This window comes from Dufourea novaeangliae, unplaced genomic scaffold (assembly GCF_001272555.1).
Source record: "Dufourea novaeangliae isolate 0120121106 unplaced genomic scaffold, ASM127255v1 scaffold84, whole genome shotgun sequence".
NCBI lineage: Eukaryota > Metazoa > Arthropoda > Insecta > Hymenoptera > Halictidae > Dufourea > Dufourea novaeangliae.
In genome coordinates this window covers 530,163-551,507 of record NW_015373964.1, presented here as the reverse complement: position 1 = coordinate 551,507, position 21,345 = coordinate 530,163, and the positions used below count along the sequence as shown (strand labels likewise).

The 21,345-nt window shown below is 36.5% G+C and overlaps 1 protein-coding gene across 1 annotated transcript; it reads right to left on the bottom strand.

The window, feature by feature from the left end:
* Positions 1–357: 357 nt before the first annotated feature.
* LOC107186684 (homeobox protein GBX-2-like) lies at positions 358–20,559 on the bottom strand. Its single transcript, XM_015574615.1, has 3 exons — positions 20,283–20,559; positions 16,423–16,734; positions 358–1,118 (listed from the first exon to the last, which is right to left on the bottom strand). Exons 1-3 carry the CDS (start codon positions 20,557–20,559, stop codon positions 358–360), a joined length of 1,350 nt encoding a protein of 449 aa, XP_015430101.1.
* Positions 20,560–21,345: the final 786 nt, after the last annotated feature.

The window sequence follows — 21,345 nt, the reverse complement described above, 5'->3', positions numbered from 1 at the left end:
CGCTACTATACACCCACTTAGGTTAGACTTTCGATAGCCTGGCAGCTTCAAATGATGATAACAGGACCCCACTGTCAACCCTGTACACAGGGCATCAATGACACTTTCCGCTTGAGATTAACCTGTATATAACCCCAACTGGTGGAATAATTGTCATTCTGTGTATCAAAACCCATACAATGGTCTTCGTACGCTTCCAGATTGCTGGCCAGCAGCTAGACCTTAGAGGTCCCATCAGTCACTTCACCTCAACATCCACGATCTTTCAGCTCTACCTAACCAACGGATCCCACTACTTCATCTCGCCACAACGTTCTCCAAGTTCCATCACACGCACAGTCCACCAGGCAGTATTCACTACCTCCCAGAGGAGCTAAGCCCGCCCCGATGAGACGGTACTGTGAACGCTCTCAGCCCAACACCAACACCAATTCCCACACCACTGCTCATCGGTGCTTGCACCTGTCCAGACAAATTAATGGACGAATTGACCAGCCCTAGAGCATCCCCAAGAACCGACGAGGACGTGGTGGATGCTGGACTCTCACTAGATGGCCTGATTCTAGGAGGTCTGGCGCATTTCTCCAAATGATGATGATGAGACCTCACCGCTAGTCGGCTGACGTGCACCGGAATGGGCACCACGATTCTAGTACCGTTTCCAGAATGCTGTCCAGTAGCGCCGTTGTGTCTGCTGGAGGCTCCAGGGACCGCCATACTGGTTGCTCCAGAGCCAACACCGCCGCCGCTCAATCCAGCCTTCACCCTTTTCCATTTGGCACGACGGTTCTGGAACCAGATCTTCACCTGCACCTCCGACAGCTTCAGAGCGTGAGCGATGTGCGACCTCTCCGTGAGACTGAGATACTTCTTCGCGTGGAACTCCCGTTCCAGCTCCAACAGCTGCTCGGACGTGAACGCTGTCCGTCTGCGTCTGGCCTTGTTGTTGCTGGACCCGGTCCCCGAACTGCTCTGCCCGTTCTCCAGGGAACCACCGGGACTGACGTTGCTGCACGCGTTACTGGACATAGCGTCCGATGCGTCCTGGCCGTCGCCAGCGACGGTCAACCCTCCGCCTTCGTCCTCGCTCTCCGCTGACGCACGACCATTCTCTGAACCTGAACAAATGGATGCAGTTGTGAGGTGAGATTAGGGTACAGTAAGGCTTAGGTAAGACTAGTTTCTACTGATTATTTGGAGAGTTTTTAGCGACAAGAAGCTTGTTTGTAAAGGAGTCATATATACTGCCCTTCATAAGGATCTGTAATACACATAATCTGTACGAAAAAAATGCGACGTTTCACAAAAATTATATATTTTGGGTCACATTTATTATCTTATGATACTGTTAGTGTTGTCCATTGAACTGTGTAATTAACGAAAGAATATTTATTTCTGACTTTTAACAAGCTCGTAATGCTTTGTTGCATTCACTTTATATTCGAGTAAGTGTCCTAATACTTATGAACAGGAGTGTACCTCTGCTTTCACAAGGAAGTTTGGGTAGATGATTTTCTTCTGTTAAGTAAGGGGTTATTTTGACCTGGCTGTTGTAATACTTCATTATTGTGATTTTTTTATGTTAATTGGTTGATATATGATTGGCAAAAGTTTTACTGTAGGCAAAAATGATCTTAGATTCTAAAAACCATATTAAGAAGTATTTATAGTGAGAGGTTCTCGAGGGTTTAAATCATTTTGGTCCCAATTCTGAGTTTCTTAAGCGTTCTATTGTTACATAAGCACCTTGATCTTTGGCCTACTTGTGACGCATGCGTATCCATCCTACAAGTACACCTCTTTGATCGATCATTAACACAGTTCGTGAACTATCGAATAAATTGCAGAGACAGAAATTCTAGGATACTGTTAAAAATTTACAGTAATTAATCAATATATTCTTCTCAAACAGTTAATTAAAGGAATAGGACTTCTATTGTAACTATCGGTATGAACATACAAATCGTAAAAAAATTCTGATACAAACGCATTCATACTATGTATTCTGAAGATTAAAGACAGCACGAAATTGAAGGTGTTCGGAACTATTGTTGAATGTTTCACAACCTATGGATTCCAAGAGATCTTATGCTCCACAAACCTATGATCAGAACACTGTCAATAAGGATCGACGCTTAGCGATTCCCTTTCACGTGGTCATAGTTCTTGATTTTTAAAAAAGATGTCCTCGTCCTACCTGTTACTCATGAATACGTTAAGTGGCGCGCCATTAAGTCATTGAACGGTCGCATAGTAGCTCGACGGGGACCGATTAACATCGGTACAGTTAGAGAGAAAGATTTAATATGCGGGGGTATAAGAGTCGTTTCGTCATGAAGAGCATATACTTTCCGATCGAAGTTTTCCCCTTCGTGTTTCTATCATTTTCCACGTGTAAAGTCTCTTTTCCGTGAGCTAGATAGAACAGCGGCGTTGAATAAAGTACATTATGTTACAAGTTTAACCTCTTCGTGACCATTTCTGATGAAATATAGACAGGACCGTGTTTCGTCACTTGGTAACGATGAATTGGAAGATTATTGAATTGACGAATAGTATATATAAATCTTTAACCCAGTGTCATTCTGTACTCTGTCGTCGAAACTATTTTTACAATAATATTGACTGACGTGTTCAGCTACGATATAGAACGAGTAGTGGTGTTGAATTGATCTTATAAACTCGAGAAATGTGGCGTTGCTAAATCGCTAGAGGAAGTACTATGTTTACAGTTCATTTATAAATCTAATGCATAAATATGTAATAATATTAAAGTTTATAAAATCCTACATCTTGCTACAGAGGTCTTACACGACAAATCAGGGGTGTGTAGATGATCGTTGGGATCCATTTTCCAATTTACTGTCATTACCTACCAGATTTCGTTTGTTATGAATGCTTAGCACCGATTGTTAGTTGGTAATTATTTAGTAGCTCCATTCAGCGGAACAACATTCAATAATACATCATAATTCAGTTATATGTTCTATTGAAGTAGCTTTTATACCGTTTCCGTTATACTGAAATCTTTCACCTTCATTCAGATAGAAGAGCCTCTGAGGCACTCTTATTATTTCGTCCTGAATAATACAATTACAAAATTTTTGATTTTCATATACGTCCTTCTCTTGTTATAATAACTTTCGTACTAAAGGGTATTTATCCCGTTAATAAATAAACAAATAAAATAAATGATATATATACTAAGTAATTAAAAATTGAATGTTACTATTTTACTACACCCATAAACTGAATTAAAAAAAGTAAAATGTTTTTCTTCTCCATTCTACCCAGACGAAGGTTAACAAAATAAATAAAGTATCATTCAATTTTCATTTTCCCAAATCAGCCCGCAAGAATACCAATTTCCCTAAAACTCCACAGTCCAGCAATAAGTTTCTATTCAGTTCTCGACTACTCTCAGAGATTAGTCCCCGAGAATCGCGAAATTGCATGAATATCCACGATCCAGCCGTCGCGTCGCGAGGACGAATTAAGACCGCGTCAGGAACAGTTATTCCCGCGAGTGTGCCAGCTGCAACTTCCCTGAGTTTATAGCCATCCTACCTCTTTTATTCAGTTTCGTGTTTACGGCTCTTCCTAGTCTATGATCGAGCACCACGTAAAGTTCCGCCTAGAGGTAACCGGCTACGTAGGAGTTTGATGCACCCGTCCGTTTTATTAATTCAGGGAGTTTCGATTGGACGGGCAACATACTCCCGCGACCGAGACGAGCGTCGGTACCAGAAGAGAGCCGTACGACAAACGTTCGGGCGTTGTCCCCCGGCCGTCAAGTCTCTACACTTTCCGCAAGAACACCAGCTGGTCGATCCGCTGGAACACGGCTATTACATCTCTATCCTGCTCCGTTTCTCTGCCATTATGTTCGCCGATCGAGTCGAGTAATTGCTCGATAAATGTGTACGCGAAGCTTTTGTCGACAGGCTGGAAAATTAGTAACGGTCCCACGGCGGGGCCATTTTCATCCGATGGCGACGACCTTCGGCGTGTTTTCTCGTGGTGAGACGTCATCGAACGTCGTATGATGATCCGATTGTTGATTTATTGTTTCTGTAATCTTGTTACTTTTGGTGTTTTATCATTTTGAAATGAAAATGTGAACGTTCGTTTGTAAACGCTAAATGACATTGGGTTCATTGTTGCAGGTAAAATTCTAAATTTATTTCGAGATGTTTTAATCCCTATGGTACATTAACGCATTAATTCGCATCGGTGTGAAAATAAATGCACCAGCTTGCAGATAATTTATTTTTGTGGTACCTAGTGTCAGTAGTTTTCTAATAATTATTTGAAAATCGGTAATAAACGAAGTCGGCACTAATAGGTTAACAATATTTGTTATCCCTGTCTATCTTTTCACGCCATTTTAACTATACAGAAGATTGCAAAGGTATTCCGAATTTAAACTGCACTAGCTATATTACAATTTTAGTGGATTTCTCAATCATTCGTACCTTAATCATTTAACGTATGAGCTTTTATAGGTATAATATATGTTCAAAGCGTACATGCGCGTAACGCAATAGTTTGTACGTACAATTGTATCATTAGAACTGCGTTTAACTTATTTCTAAATTACATAAAAATTACCAAAGACATATTTTGTTGTATTTTTGTGTATATTACATGACATATAAATGATTGACAAGAAGATTTTAACGTTTTGAAACCGTCTAATGCCATTCTTCATTCGTTGCCGCTTAACAAGTTTTTTTTTTACTTTTGTCAGTTATACGGGGTGTCCCAAAATAGTTGTAAGTCTTTGAAAGGGGTGATTCCTGGGGTGATTTAAAACAACTTTGTCGCTAAGGAAAAAGTTGTTTCAAATCACCCCAGGAATCAGCCCTTTAAAGGGCTTACAACTATTTTGGGACACCCTGTATATAATAATCCCCATTATAATGTTATTATACATAATAAAATCCAATTTTTTGTATCTCTGATCGATAAACCCTCTTGAAATATATGAAAGAAATGAGCATTTCGTAAGTTTCAATTATATTTATAACAATACTCAACACTTGAGTTCCATGAAATTAAAGAGATAAAGGACAAATAATCTATTTATTTTACCGATAAGCTTTCAAATGCACATTCAAATTTCTGCCATGCCACCTATATAAGACTAGAAGAAGCTAATATATACTCACAGATGAAAAAATACATAATACTAACATTGCATTTCGTAATTTAGAGTACATAGCCATATAACAAAAGTGAGTAATTTCCACTCCATTCAATAACTGCTTGTAGACGTCTGTTCAGATCACACATTCTCTTTTTGTTCGCTTCGATTGCTTCGTCACAGAATTATACTTTGGTAACGAGTTCAATTGAAGCGAAACAATTTGCAATTAATCCTAAAGCAAACGAACTACGACCGTCCATAACAATCGAAACTTTAGTCCCTCCAAGGGTTATTATCCACTTCAAGGTTCTTTTCAAAACTACGGAAAATTAGGTTACAAGCGTAGGTAATCAGAAGTTGGCGTTCAAAGTCTTCGATTATAATAGATCGTGAAATTGACAAAACGACTGTTTTCGAATCTGGTTCGAGAGAAGCTAGAGCCGCGGAAATCGTGTCAGCATTACGGTTATTAGAAAAATATGCGGCACAATGTGTCATATGGGACTTCTGCCTGGAGAAAGATTGGCCAACCGCCAAATCGGAGTTCGATCCGGTTTCTGCACCCGTCGGGATGGCGCGTTGCATCCAGACCACTACGTCTCCGTGATATATTCCCGTCCAGCGGACGTCTTGAAAAATGGAAACAGATGTATTCGGTGTACGGTGCCTTTCTACGATCATATTCGGAAGCATCGTCATATTTTACGACGATGAATAGAGGATCAACGTTCCTATATTAACGTTCTCGATGCTGATGACGTGATACTAAGTAAGTATTGAATTGTTCGAAACGTTCAGAGCGTTTCGAGCACAATGCTGTTGTTACTTTATTATTGGGTGAAGGAAAAATCGTTTGATGAGGTTGAACAGGTATTGTATCCCAGGTGTGGATTGAATGTATTTATATTTATTGTACATACAAGTTACAAGTCGTTTTTCTTTATTTTCTGTGAAAAATATCAACGAAACGTATGGAGAACCATAAAATCCATTTTCATTATGTTCAATCAAAATTTGTACAAAAATTACACCACTTCAACTGGAAAATTGTGTAGCATCTTCCTAATTAATTAGACTTCATCCCATCAGATGATTATTCCCTTAAATCGTTAGAATATATTGTTTACAAAAAAAAACGTCGAAATTCATGTATAAAGAGATTGAAGTGTTTTGTATAGTTAAATCAGAAAAATGCTGAATTTAGAAAAATGAAAAGAAGTTGTAAAAATAGTAGCCAAGAAGAATACGATATGAATTGGAATAATTGGATTTCCGAACACACCAATAAATACTTCAAGTTCAGAACTAGGTGCTAAAGCTAAAGTACTATCTGCTGACACGATAATACCATTTATTTTCTTATTAAATAATGAAAGAAGTAGTCATATTACAAGCAATAGTTAATTGTGATTGAAAGAAAGGTTAGAGTTATAAGTACATCTTACAATTCACTTGTCAAGTTTTAAAATTAATCTTGGGTATATTATTATTTACGAAATTAGACGCTGTATCGCATTCAATAATTTTCTTTAAATAACAAATGATTAATTAAATTATATTTTGGCGCAGACTATTTTTAGTTTTCTCTTTGCTTTTGAGGTTTGAATTTTATGGAACTTTATGAAATTTTGGGCTGATGCAGGTAAACAAATTTTCGTTTATTCAGGAATTATAAGGCTGTCATATTAGAATACAGGCTTTAGTAAGAAAAAGGATTGTAAAAATAATTGCCACAGCACTAGAGATAGTAAAATAATTTGAATTAAATTACGTCATCGTAAAAATACATCCTTTGCTTTAATTATCTACTATTAGTGGCTTCCATTTAAATAAGATTCATTTTCTGTTCATTCATGTCAGTCCATTCTGAAATTGCGAATCATTCATAAAATTCCGTCCATGAAATCGTAGCGCCGGAAAATGAGAGTTGACCACGCAAAACGATTCTTTTATATTTAACGTAAGTACCATGAAATTTTTATAGACGCATTAAAAAATGCATCCAAGGAATTATAATCTCAATATCAGTTTTAATTCGGTCAGAAAGAATAAAACTACTAGTGTTCTTTAAACCTGCACAGCAATTCCATACAAATTATAAAACCATTTTTAATAACATCTCCCAATATATTTATGAACAATTACAAATTTATACAAGTTGATGCTCAATAAAAAAAAAAGGATATTCAAGAATTCGACATGTACCATTACCTCCTTTTTAAAGAATTTAATATTCGCGACAGTTTCGAAACCGAAATTATACAAAAAAATTTGACCAAATTCCGTCGATCACCGTATCACAGATACTTTAATACTTCACGCGTTAAAACGTATGTAGGTTACATCCACGTGTTTTAAGTCATCTGATCGGATTTATTGACTCACGGAGCCATTTTTACGTCGAACGAAATCGGTCCGCGACAAAAATTGCACGAAGTCCTCGATAACTAGCACCGAAATTGATATATTTCGTCGATAAAAACTCCGACGGAAGGTATTTAAGAGGGGATCCTGGTGTAAATGGGCTAAAAACTAATTTTTGGGAATTTCTTGTGAAGGAATTATTAAACCAATCTTTTTGAAACTTTGAGAATGTTTTACTGTACAATTGAACTGAATACAACAAATTTTATTTTCACGACAAATCCATAAATATTGTAGTTATAAGGATTTATGTGCGACCGGTGAGCAAAAAAAGGTGTTCCGCGCTAGGGAATGTATCTCAAAAAATATTCAACCAACTGACGCAGCACTTCATATACATATTGTTTAACATCTTCACAGCATGAAGCTACATTTATAATTGTATTGTTTCAATAAATTATATTTTTTAACATTTTTTACTTGAATAAAGTTACCTTGTTTTTTTAAAATGTCATCATTTTTTCAGTTTTGCATTTTTTTAACTTCAAAATAGGTTCATGCTGTGAAGAAGATAGTAAAGAATATGTACATGCAAGGCTGGGACAGTTGATTGAATATTCCTTTCGTTACATACCCTGTCGTGAAACACCTTTTTTGATCACAGGCTGCACATAAGTCCCTATAATAATAATAGTTATGCATTTGTAGTGAATATACAAATTTTTGTATTCGGTTTAATTGTGCAATTAAAATATTCTGAAAGTTTCAAAGTTCAATTGGTGTAATACTTTCTTCACAATAAATTCCCAAAAATTCGTTCATTTTTAGCTGTTTACACCAGGCTCCGCCCTTAAAAACATCTCTGTCTTGTACAATTAAGGAACCGTTGTCGACGTTGAACAAGTTCATTAATAAACAAGACGAAGACGTCATCTCCTCGGATTGCTGTGATCAAACGAACCCGTAAACTCGTCGGTCTATTAACCGTATCGATTAAATCGAAGGGTCCAAGCCTGGTCGTACAGCCACGAGGGGACATTCTCTTGTGTTCGTTTTTTTTTTCGCTGGATTTTGGATACCACTTGGGAAGAGCATGTGCAAGGAGATCCTCCCTTGTCGTGTCGGTCGCCGCGGGGTTCACGATGGGGTAATGAATACGTAAAAAAAGATCGAGAACCGGAGATTCTGCGGAAAAAGCGGAAGTTTTATGACATCGAATTGGTTACTTTGCTTTTAGCATAAAAGAGCTTGTTGAAATGGGATCGTGAGGAATGTGGTCAATTGTGCTTGTGATTATAAAAGTGATCTATGTTTACAATGTAAAAAAAAAAATGAATCTAACACCTATTTGGTGTTAGGTCGATTTACGTTACGACAATACGGAAGCATTTTTGCCAAATCTTTAATTGACTTCGACCACTTTCGTAATCACCAGAAGATTCAATGGCTGGGTAATTAGCGATTAAGGACGACAGAGTGGTTTATTCCCCCGTTATGGTGCAGCTTTCGTTTTTTCTATCTCAAACTAAGAATACTTTAGCTAGAGGGGCACAATTATTATAAAAAACTGTATTTCTAATATCCTGATAAGACTGAACCAGAAATGGTCAAATTCATTACCTAGATAAAGAGTTTCGAATAACGAATAAAAGATTAACAAAGTATTTCGACATTTTTTATTAACTGTAATAATATAATATTGTAATAATGTAATACTTCTCCTTGAATGAATAGATACTTGGCAAAAAATTATGCAATCACATGGACTGTTTGAAAATCAGGATATGACGCTCTTAGATACTGCTGCTTTTCGAAATTCGAATAAAATTGTGCCCAATTCCGGACTAAACATAGTTACGAAAGAACAATTTTGCTGTTAAATCTAACCTAACCTACTTCGAAATAGGGGTTGGAGGACGGAGAATTCGTTTTTCGTGTTTTAAAAATATCGATGTTACTTCGGCTGAAATTAACGTATTAATAGGTATATCAATAAATAGTTCCCTATGTCTCGCCAAATTTAGTATATGTCGTTAACGTTTTACCCAGCATTAGTATCCGAAATCGATTAGGTTTTTTCCTGTGAACTGAACTCTTCTAAATAAAGACGGGAAAATAAATAATTCTTCCTTGTACAATCTGGTTCGACCCATTGAAGTTTATTCGAAACTAAATGCAAACATCGCGATCTAATATTAATTGCATTGAGTCAATACTCCACCTAGAATTCGAACATCAATAAAATTGTCCTGTCTGACGCAAAATTTTATTGCAAACGAGGATTTGGATTCCCTAAACTAATAGTAACATAATTGACCAAGAGAAAAAAACGGTCAAGATAAAAATTTCTGGTATGAAATATATATAATTTTAACAAATTAACTGCCTAATGGGCAATCTGTATTAGTTTTGATACTGTATCCTTCATTCAGATTCTACTCTTTTTTTACACAGTGGCCAAAAGTAACATAATCTTTTTCCATGATGGTGCTTAACGTGTTAAATATTAATTCCACGAAGTAAACTCGCTAAATCACACCGATATCTGACTGAGTTCGACGATAGTGTCTCCATAGATCGACAATTTGCACCGGACATTAAGTAGTTAAGAGGAACGATTAGAAAAATTGTCGCAGGTCTACGACAATTTCTGATTTGCGGTGTCGCCAGTCGATGGGTGTATCTATTTCTGTACGTGCCGTATAAAATTTCAATCGGTGTTATTAACATTATTCCAGCCGGTCTCACCTCTAACGTCACGTGAACCGCCGATCGATACGTCTAAACTGTTATTCGGCCACTTTGCCGCAAAACGAGCGATATTACTTAATGAACAGACAGTCGATGCACTCGAATTACTGTCGTCATTTGACAAAATCCCCAAATAGAATATCAGGATACAATAGAACGAGAAAGAGGACAAGCCGACATGGACAATGGCGATTACATAGCGCGAAATGTCGGATTTATGTGGAGATTTCAACGACCGAAATATCTAACTATTACTTGAAATGTCAATATGAACGTATTAATATACTTAATACATATATATAAATTATAAACAAAATGTGATCACTCGATTTGGTTTCAGTTAAAGTAATCCGTATTTTGATGATGTTCAATATTTGCTGAATTGGAATTAAAGTAATTATCGTTAATTTAAAATGCATTGGTTTTGATTGATGTGGTTTAACTACTGACTGGATTTGGTGTAAAGTATTCAGATCCTAATTAGGTTTCAAATAAATAGGATTAGTTTATGCTTCATTTTCTACCGACTTTATGTGAATCAAACTAATATTTAACCTCGTAAGTGAATGAGAAGGATCTATCCGCTGCGGCAAGTCGATCATACATAATTTTTGTCGTCACGAAAATAGCCGTTATATCACTTCATTTTAATATCATAAAAACAGCTCTACTTTTGTTTTTAAATAAGTTTACAACATTGAATTTTGGCCAGCATTTTAAGTCATATACTTCATAGTGTGGCTCGCGAAAATTGTTTTCCTGCTAAAGGGTTTGAGTTAAAGTATTGTAGTTTGGTGTCTGTCCAAGTGTTTATCCACCTTGATTAATGAGTTCTTTAAGGTGGTATAAATTCTCGTGAACTCGAACGATATCTGTGACGGAAGTCCGCCATTCACGATATTAGGAACTCTGTTTCATTAAATAATTCTATTTGGTCCGCGATCGATCCGCCGTTCATTTCCATCGTCTTCCACATAAGCTTCATTAACGAGCTTAACTGGCGTATCAGCTGAGCCATTGTTAGTGATTACATTAACGAAAAATGTCTAAGGAGATTTCCACCGTTGGTTCATTTCTGCTGAAAATTTTATCACATTTTCTTGTCGACGATCCAGATAACGTAGTCCGGAGGCTAATATGATTATTAATTTGACAAGTTGAGTTATAAAAGCATTGGCACGTTTTTTGTAAGAACCTAGATTCGCGGAATCAATATCAGGCGAAACGTGGAATTCGCTGAACTTAAAATGAACCAAGAATCGCCTAAATTCTATTCTGCGAACATTCCTTTGTTAGTTTATGTAATGAAAATAATTAAATAAATTAATTTGAGTACTTAATCAGACGATTTGAATAAATTGTAAGCTTCGACAAAATTATATCCAAATCTTATCTAGGTAATAACAAAAGTCCGTGAATTAAAGCTGTTAATGAAAATAATAAATGTGTTTGAAAGTACGATGACAATTAGATCGAAACTATACAGATCGTGAATGTAATTATAAGCGACATTGTAGCTATAACTGGTCGGTGGAGTTTATTGCACATTAAATGAAATGCTAATTTTGTATCAGACGGTTTTCTCTATTTCTTATCGATCACTGAAAGCGTTTCAATGGTCGAGACGAGAAGGCAGCAATTTTAGAATTCTCGCTTTCAATAGAAACCTAAAACGAAAAGGAGGAAGCCAGTAATCGATTGTTGATAGTAACACTTCCTATGAACGAAAAATTGCCATCTTCCTTTGCATATTTTCTACTCTGTTCACATTTTTCTTCTTTCTCATTCGTTTAACTATTCTCTCCAATTTTGTATTATGTGACACAATTGTATTAAACATATAAAAATGTAATTAGAAAAAAGTACCAGTAATAAAGAAAGATAATTCATTAAACAACCATGAACTATTAACACGTTCACTGTCACGGCGATCAACTGTGACTATGTAGCACCATTAGATCATATAAAAAAACATTTGCTTCCTGGACAGTAATATTTACAAACTTATAATAACTGATGATACAATACTGATTTAAATCGTGAATGCACAAATCAGCGCAGAAACTTATGTACTTTTAATAAGATACAATTTAAACAAACGTGCTTTTCCAGAGTATATAAGGTGTTCATAGTCCTACCAAAAAATTGGGCAATCAACATGTTAATAAACGTTTACATGGAAATAACTAAAACGAATGCAATCGAAATAACAAAGATTCTGCTGCAACAACGGAGAAAAACAATTTAAATAATAATAATGTATACAATGGACACGATGAAATACATGATCTTGCTAAAAAATTGGGCAATCAACGTGTTCACAAACGTTTCCATCGAAATAAATAAAAACGAATGCAATCAAACTAACCAAGATTCTGATGCAACAAACGTAAATACAACTTAAGTAATAATAATGTATACACTATGGGCACAATAAACTGCAAGAATCATTAAGTAAGTAAATGTATAAAAGAAACGAGAAGCTGCTAAACGGTAAAGGTAACCGGTCAATATCGAGATATCCACGACGATGCAAGAATCATAAGGACTGTACGCGGTTGGTCAGATCGTTCAACAGTGATCGACGATTTTAGTGGAATCGTTTTCAATCGTTGACGGGGACGAGAATAGGGAGGGCGAGAGAGCCTGATCGGCGTTGTTCGTCGTAACGATCGCCACACCGGTTCGGCACGGTGCGTCATAAATGACCGATGACAGATTCCTCGAAGCCATTTCGTTGCGCATACGAAATCGCCTCGGTCGGCGGTACATCAATAAAAAGCGATCGGCCACGAATAAATGCGCGCGGACTCCGTCGATCCATTCGTTCGCCCCGCCTCGCCGCCTTCGGAAATACGTGATCGGCGAGTTTTCGACTTTCCATCTTCGATCGACTATCCCCATGGAATAGTCCAAGCTAACGTCGTGATGGTTCTGTTTGCATTGACCATGATAATTGGGGAATGGGCGATAATTGAGGATCCGTGACAACTAGGGACTCTGCGACAGTGAGGGTATCCTCTACATTTAGAGAATCCTTGACAGGTAGGGAATCCTCGACAGTTAGAGAATCCTCGACAGTTAGGAAATCCGTGACAGTTAGGGTATCTTGCAACAATTAGGGAAACCGCGACAGTGAGGGTATCCACTACATTTAGAGAATTCGCGACAGTTAGGGAATCATGTACAATTAGGGAATCCTTGACAGTCAGAGAATCATCGACAGTTAGAGAATCCTCGACAGTTAAGAAATCCGTGACGCGAAATCCGCGACACTTAGGGAATCCGCGATAATTAGGGAATCCACGACAGTTAAGGAATACACGGTTTCCTCGGAACCGTAGAGCGAAAAGGACTGCAGGATATATTGGATTTCGAGTAGTGAGATACGCAAACACCAATTGTGTGTCTTGGAACTACGTTGTAATTATTAGGTGTTTCAATAAGTAATCCACTATTTTCTCTGTTATAAGTAGTTCTCGTTACTTGTTTCCATCATTCTCAGTCATTTCGATTAGACAGAAGATCGGAAAGGTATTCTGAATTTAAAGTGTATTGCCAGTATATTGATTAGTTAATAGTACAATTAATATATTACTTGTACATACATTCAAATTTACTTTTTCGTAGGGCGAAGATTTACGGATGGTTTTTCGGAATAACTTCGCGGATGACCAATAGTGATCGATGTCGTTAAATTATAGGAAAGTGATCCAGTCTCTGAACAATAATAGTTACATTCTTGTAAATATGATTAGTAGTATAATGATGATCGAAAAAGTTGTTCTCTTAATAGCCAGAACTTATACAGACGGATTCTACTAGGATATTGTCAAAATAGTGAAAATGTAAACAGTCAGCGTGTTAAAGTGCAAATAATATTTATGTAACAATCTAGAAAAATCTCTAAGATGATGTTTCAGGAGATCTATAAAGTATTCCCCAAATAAGAAATTAAAATTTAAATATGCTGCTCATTAAAGTGATAGAAAAAACATTAACACGTTGTCTGGTACAGTAAGATATGCCATACGTAACCAGACATTTTATTTCATTCTTAAGTCTTACATCGTCAAAAATAGGTATATGTATTTAGTTAATACAGACGTGGCAACAATAAGCATTTGCCCAGCCACATTTGTTTGAATTTAATAAAAAAATGTTTCAAAGTATTCAGAAGAATTAATTTTCTTTATAATAAGAATCATAGAACAAACAGAATTCTGAATTGTTTATTGGGAATTCACAATGTGAAATGTAAAATGCATAAAAAGAAATCGTTCTTCGATGGAAGAAGAAAAACTCACGAGGGGTAGTATATAGTCAGATTTTAATGGAGATAGGGTATCTCTAGTCCCTTTAACCTTTGGTTATAGTCATTTAACATGTTCGTCGTTTTTAAGTTGTTTCCTTAATTTTTCTAATGATTCAGAAGGCTGGTTGTCCAAAACAATCAAGTACTTCATATAGTATTGTACATAATAATATCGCTGCCTTTCATCACTTTACATTAAACAATTCTCAAAGTCTCAATAAAGAGTAAACCAGGCAGAGGGTAACATTCATACCGTTGTGCACACTTTTATAAGTGCAAAATTATGCAGGAAATTCCACGATGGCCGACACGGACACGTCGAATCGACGGAAAATGTATTCGATAAATTATCATATCGATCGGTGAAATTTTCGAGCGTCGCTCTTCTTTTCGAGGAAGAGGGGCTCTTCGTCGAAAGGGGTCGCCGAGCGTTTGAAATTCGGCCAGGATTTACCGAGTACCGTATCACGTACACGAGCATGTGTGCGAACGGAATTTCACGTGTGGATTGTGTGTGCAAACGTGCGATATTCGACTTTGGGACAACGCGTAATTTATGCACGCTACTGTGTATCTCGGGCCCTTTGCCGGCTTCGAGCGTGGCGACTGCGATCGTAGTCGAGGATACGCCACTGGAATCGTTAAGCGGTCATCGCGATTTTTTGACGACTTGCGTTTCACGTACGATGCAGCTGTCGTTCATTTTTCGTCATACAAAAACATTGACAGGATTTAATAAAATTTTCTATTCCGATTTTTTTCGAAAACAATTGGTGTCCGATTTAGTGTAAGTTGGAGTATGTAAGTTTGGTATAAGTTGAAATAAGTAAATTTTGTAAAATACTTCGATTATGAACAGACTAAATTTGAATCCACTAAAGTTGTTATTCAATTCTGTGTTAAACTGCAATGAGTGCATAAAATCCACAAACTAATTACTAGATGTAAATTAAGAATTCATTTGTAACTCGTGTTTAGGAACATCCAACAAGATATTAAATTCGTTCTTAAGCGACGGTACATTGACAAAGGAAGTGATAAACACAAGGAAAAGTTATTTAAATTAATCGTAAAAAAAGAACACTGAATAATTTTGATTGTGCTTAATTGTGAGCGTTGAACTGGAACAGTTAGAAATAACGGAAACGTCGTAAATTCGTCGTTACTGCCCTAATAAGCAGCTTATCGATCGACATTTCCTTTAATTAGTCGTTGCCACCACGGTAGCATTTCGTCAGTGCTGGGGAATAATTGAAACGATCACTCCCGCATCCTGTTAACGCTAACAGCCGTCAGACGTCAAGCTATAGCACAGAGCTTGCGCGTGCATCGAATATAGAATTACCATTGGCCGTAAGTTAATAGCGGAATATAAATAAATAGGTATTTCACGATCCCGTTCTCGTAACGGCCCGCTATCATTAATAAACCACCGGGGAATTGATAATGCTGTTGAATCAGAGGTTGCGTAATGTCTTTCAGAGATGTTTCATGAGAACTTGCAAATTAGTCGCGTCTATTCGTTGAAGTGGGAAATTGTACGATTTGGATATAACATATAACATACATATCGTGAATCTTGAAAAATTTATAAACTTCAAAAGCTGCTATTTGGACATTCGAAACGCAGAGATAGAAGAAATTACGTATTACAAAATATTCATATTTTGCACATGATAACAAAATTGTGAAATGAGATAACTACTGTACTGCTACGACTACTGTTACCACGTACATTAAAATTCTCTATAATCATTATCGCCGTCGAAAAGTTTTGCTGTTAGCAACGAAATGATTAAGAAGAGTAACAGACAAACCAATTATATTTTATGAAAAGGCTCACCGTGTCGTGACTTCGAGAGATCGTGAACGGGCGAAGCAGGCGAGTCAATGCTACCGTCGTCCTCGCTGTCGGTGAAGCTAGTCGATCCACGGTGATTCGGTGTACGCTGACAACCGGTCGGATAAGCTGCCCCTTGGAGATGATTAGCCCCCGGGCCAAGATGCTGCGACAATCGGCTCTGATAAAGATCCTGATGGGACGGGTAGCTGGCCGAGGTGTGCGCGGGTAGCATCGGGACACCGGAAGTCCCGCCGCTGCCGTACATCCGCATCGGTAGCCATGCTCCGTAGAGGCCGAGGGGCACACCGAATCCTAAAAAAATGAGCATTGGTCAATTTTTTGGTGAAGTTTTATTGCTTACTATACAGGAATTCAATAGCAATCCTGTATATTTGTGGAGGTAAAAAGGGTCTAAGACTTTAGGTGCTTATAGTATACTTATTGAGTGGAGTAAAAAGTGTCGAATCAATATGGGTCTTAAAATTATTTTTTTGATGAAAAATACAGAAGTTCACTATGACATTTGTTCCTTTCATATCTCGTATTGCCTGTTGTCTTACAATCTGGAACTAAACGGTATTTCTAAACCAAATATTTTGTTGTAATATAAAAATAAATTGTAATATAAAGGTTGTAAATATAAAAGTTGATTTTATACCGAAAGGATTGATTTTAGGACCTATATTGATTAGACATTTTGTACTTCTCTCGGTGAGTACTACATATGAACTTGTAAAGTCTTAGACCCCTTCATCACCTATACTAAAGTTGGGGCGACTAGAGTTGACACGCGAATTTGTCACCTTTCTATTTAATGGTGTCTAATGGTAGGCATTTATTTAGCGCTTTATCGTCTGCTATACATGAATAGAACCAATCGAAAACGCATTGATTGATAAGAAGTGTCACGTTTTCTCGAATTTCTTCGATTGAACAAAAGATGATCGGTTCAAGTAGAATGACTGTCTTACACATAGCAACCAGTTCCTTTCCTTAGCGAATACAATATCAGGACATCGAAATGATTACTTATGGGGCGGAAGGGGGTAACGTATGTTAGTTATTGAACTAGGAGTAGATCAATTCCTCATCATTCATATAACAATTCAGACCGTTCCGACTTTAGTTCGAATAACAATTTGGTAGTTATTTAGGTGATACACAGGATGTTTCGGAAATCTACATCAATGACCGATGAAATATACTTCTTCCATATTTGTAATTGTAAAATTAATATGGACTAGAATTTTTAAATGAAATAAATATTTTAATGGTAATATAGACGGCCTTTTGTTAGCACTTTATACCGAAGTTTAGTTAACCCTCGAGTACTGTTCGGGTCAATTTAACCCGAATGCAATTTTTAATTCTCAATTATGTATTTTATTATAAAAAATCATAAATTAAGTTGACATCGATAGCTTACATATACAATACTATAATTTAACGTTAGATACATATATTTCCTTACTTCGATTTTAATTCAGACCCAATCCGGGTCAAAGAATGGCAAGGCAATAGTTTATTGAACACTCCACGAGAGTTAATTAACTTTATGAAAACAATATTCAAAGCAACATCAATTCCTTATTTAATTAGTATTTAAAGAGAAACTAGTTATCAATAAGCATTGGAATTAATAGACTTTAGGCTTATTAATAGACTTTAAGCTTGTTAATAGATTTCCGGTTGAAAGACTGTTAATGAATCCTGTTCCATCTAAAACCTACGGTTCCACGTAATCGTAAAATCCAGTTAAGCTACAGAAAGCTAATACTTAAACCGGTTTCTTAATACCATGTCCTATAATTGTACTCTGAACAAATACCTACTTGTGCTCTAAATTAAAAGGTAAAATTTCCCAATCAACTAATATTTTCGTTGAATCACCAATAGCCCATCTTCCGAAAAATTTGTTCCATTATGTTTTAAAGTTTTTCCACTGACGCATAAAACAAAGGAGTGCTCGGCACAATTGAATTTTAAAATATACAAATTTAAACTACCTAAACATGGAGGCCGATTCAATGAATGAAAATCAAACAGTAACCTGGAATAATTGTGAATCTGATAACGATCATAATCTAATGTGATTGTCTAAGGTGACATTTAGCGAAGCTTGATCGAATTTCATTTACCAATGAAAATAGGGCAAGTACCGGTAAAATTAGGCGCGCTACATCCGGTGCAACAAAAAGATGCTCCTAATGTACGTATTTGATTATTGAAGAATCAGGCTAAATCTCCCCGGCGCTTCCCGAGTTCCCGCTTTATGATCCTCTTAATCCGGACAATTCCGAACTGGAGCGGTAAATCGAAGAAATTTAAATTTCATTATCGGTAATTGTAATACGATTATGGGAATGGCGTGACGAAGACCGGAGATTAAATCATGGAAGAACGCGACCTACTTCCCGTCGTAACGTTATCTATTAACATATTAGAGTATATCAGCTTCCAATGGAATATTGGCAAGTATAACTGACATATGCAGATCCCGATCGTACGATATATATTCCGTTTCCATTTCTGATAATGAAGAGACAGTTCAATGAATCATCAATGACGTTTAACATCTTGAAATTCACCGTACTGAAGTTTACAATTTGATGGAGTATATGAAGGAAAAGCTGAACATTCTTTTGAAAAGTTCAATATGGTACAATATATTGTAAGTATGGGCGATGTAAATAAAATGAAATAGTAATGAGTTGTGTAGTTATAGTATAGTAAATAAGGGCAAGTCATCACGGACTATTATTTCTGATTATGAGTTATAATATGATAATATTTCGTTATACAGCACCTTTCAGTATATTGCATTGTATTACTAGTAGAACTAATAATATTATGACATTGTAATATTAGCATGTGTAAATAAAACATAATAAAACACGACGTATGCAAATTAATTGAATTTTCATACGATCATCAACGCCAGCAACAACTGCATTCATTGGAAGGTATTGTAAACTGTTGTAGAGCTATGTCGTAATGGCTCTGACGTAATATGTGCCAGCAATACTTATGAAAACTATATAATGTCTACGATAATCATAATTACCTATACAAAATTACTTGATATGTCAGTTCATAAGATTTTTTAAATATCGAGAGCTTTTTTAGTTCCAAAACTGTCACAGAATTAAATAGCATGCACAGTAATTAGAAATACAAATCACGTACTGTTCAGTGAACGCTAATTACAAGCAATCTGAACTATCGTAACCGTCATAAATTGCCAAAGTCATGTTACTCTGCTATGTTCGTTATAACTACCAAAGCTACGACAACCATCAGTCATGCTTTATCAAAAATAACAACATACAACATATAATCGACATCACTGTTCAACAAAATTTTGAAAATTCTAAGATGGAGTGAAACTAGTCCTATTTATTTAATTTTTAGTTGCTGAATACAATGGTAATCTCACTTTCAACTCTATACGTAAGGATTTTCTCTAATTTAATTATAAATATAGGTCTGTAAAAAACACGTAGTACCCATATTTATATTTTACTTAAATTCATTATTATTTGTTAAATACAATAGAAATAAAATCAGAAATATTTGACTAGGTGAATAATTCAAGAAATAAATCAAACTCAACGTCGCTAACTTTATCTCTAAAAACTTTATGACACGTAGAGGTAAAACAACTAAGACCAGCACCGTGTTCAGCAATCTTCGATTAACACAAAAAAGCAGGTTTAGTTCCATCATTCTGGGATTTGTTGAACAGTGTGTTTAATAAAATCTTTATAAAATCACCAAATTATAAAAAAATTGATACTGGCACCTAAACGAATGGAAATAAACAAATTATCTGCATAATCTTGTACAAATAAGAAACCAACCAGGAGGCAGTGCGTTCGCCGCCGCAGTCGCCAGGTAATGCCTCTGATAAAGATATTCCCTGTCCCGGTCCGAGTCCTCCTCGTTCTCGTTCGTTCGTTCTTCCTGGGTAGCTGGATCGCAGATTCCTTTCTGGGGCCCGCAATTCCCGATCAGACTTTCGATCGTGAACGGCTTCGGTGTCGGTCGTCGCGTGATCTTCGATTCCGCGATCGAGGATTCGAGCTCGTCGCTCGCGGATCCGACGTCGAGCTCAGTTTCCTCCACATTTGAATCCATATTTCTCGATTCGAATCTCGGTGCTCAGTGTCCAATCGAATCACTTCATGCTCATGTATCGGTTTATACAGAATTCGACACAAATGTAAAGCGACAGTCCTCTTGTAAATTTTTATCAAATTATAATATTTAGATACTTCCTTTGTGTCGCAGATCGTGACAAATAACGTATTTTTTAACGCTTTAGCTTAAACTGGATTATGATGGTTTCATGATTATGGGACTCGATATGAATTCTTGTTGATGTAATTGTACTTCCTACGTTTGTAGTATGCATTCGTAGAACTGGATGGTAGTTGACACACTGAACTAATTTGTTAGAAATATTTTACACGTGGCTTCTTGTAGGTGGCTTACTGCAGGGGGATGATATATTCGTAGAATGTTTGTAAAAATCGTGAGACAATGCAATTTATAATGGCAGATTTTCTTCACGACGTTCGTTTTTCGATTCTTCCAATAATGATCCACCGTCCAACAATTAATTTGAGTTCGATAGATCTCTTCTAGAAGTCCCAAATTTTCTATCCTTGCAGTACAAATTCAAAAGTTGTTTTATCTGCTTTTATACTGTGTAATTGAATTTCTTCAAATCAGTTGCTTCGAAAATAATCACTGCACAAATTGGATCTCCACAGTGGATCCATCACATGTTTCAGCTCCGTCGTTTAAAAATTGCGAATACTATATAAATCCAATACCACAATTGTTTATGAAGCCATAGAGTCCTTGAGTTGTTCCTGTCTGCCTCAAAACAAAGTTCCTCAAGCACCGTACAACTACTCC

Bases quoted from the DNA above. Each gene is read 5' to 3' on its own strand.
- LOC107186684 (XM_015574615.1), bottom strand. From the start codon at position 20,559: ATGGATTCAAATGTGGAGGAAACTGAGCTCGACGTCGGATCCGCGAGC. The intron at 16,735-20,282 runs GTTGGTTTCTTA...TCATTTTTTTAG, and splicing joins GGCGAACGCACTGCCTCCTG to GATTCGGTGTGCCCCTCGGC. The intron at 1,119-16,422 runs GTGAGCCTTTTC...CCATTTGTTCAG, and splicing joins TCTCTCGAAGTCACGACACG to GTTCAGAGAATGGTCGTGCG.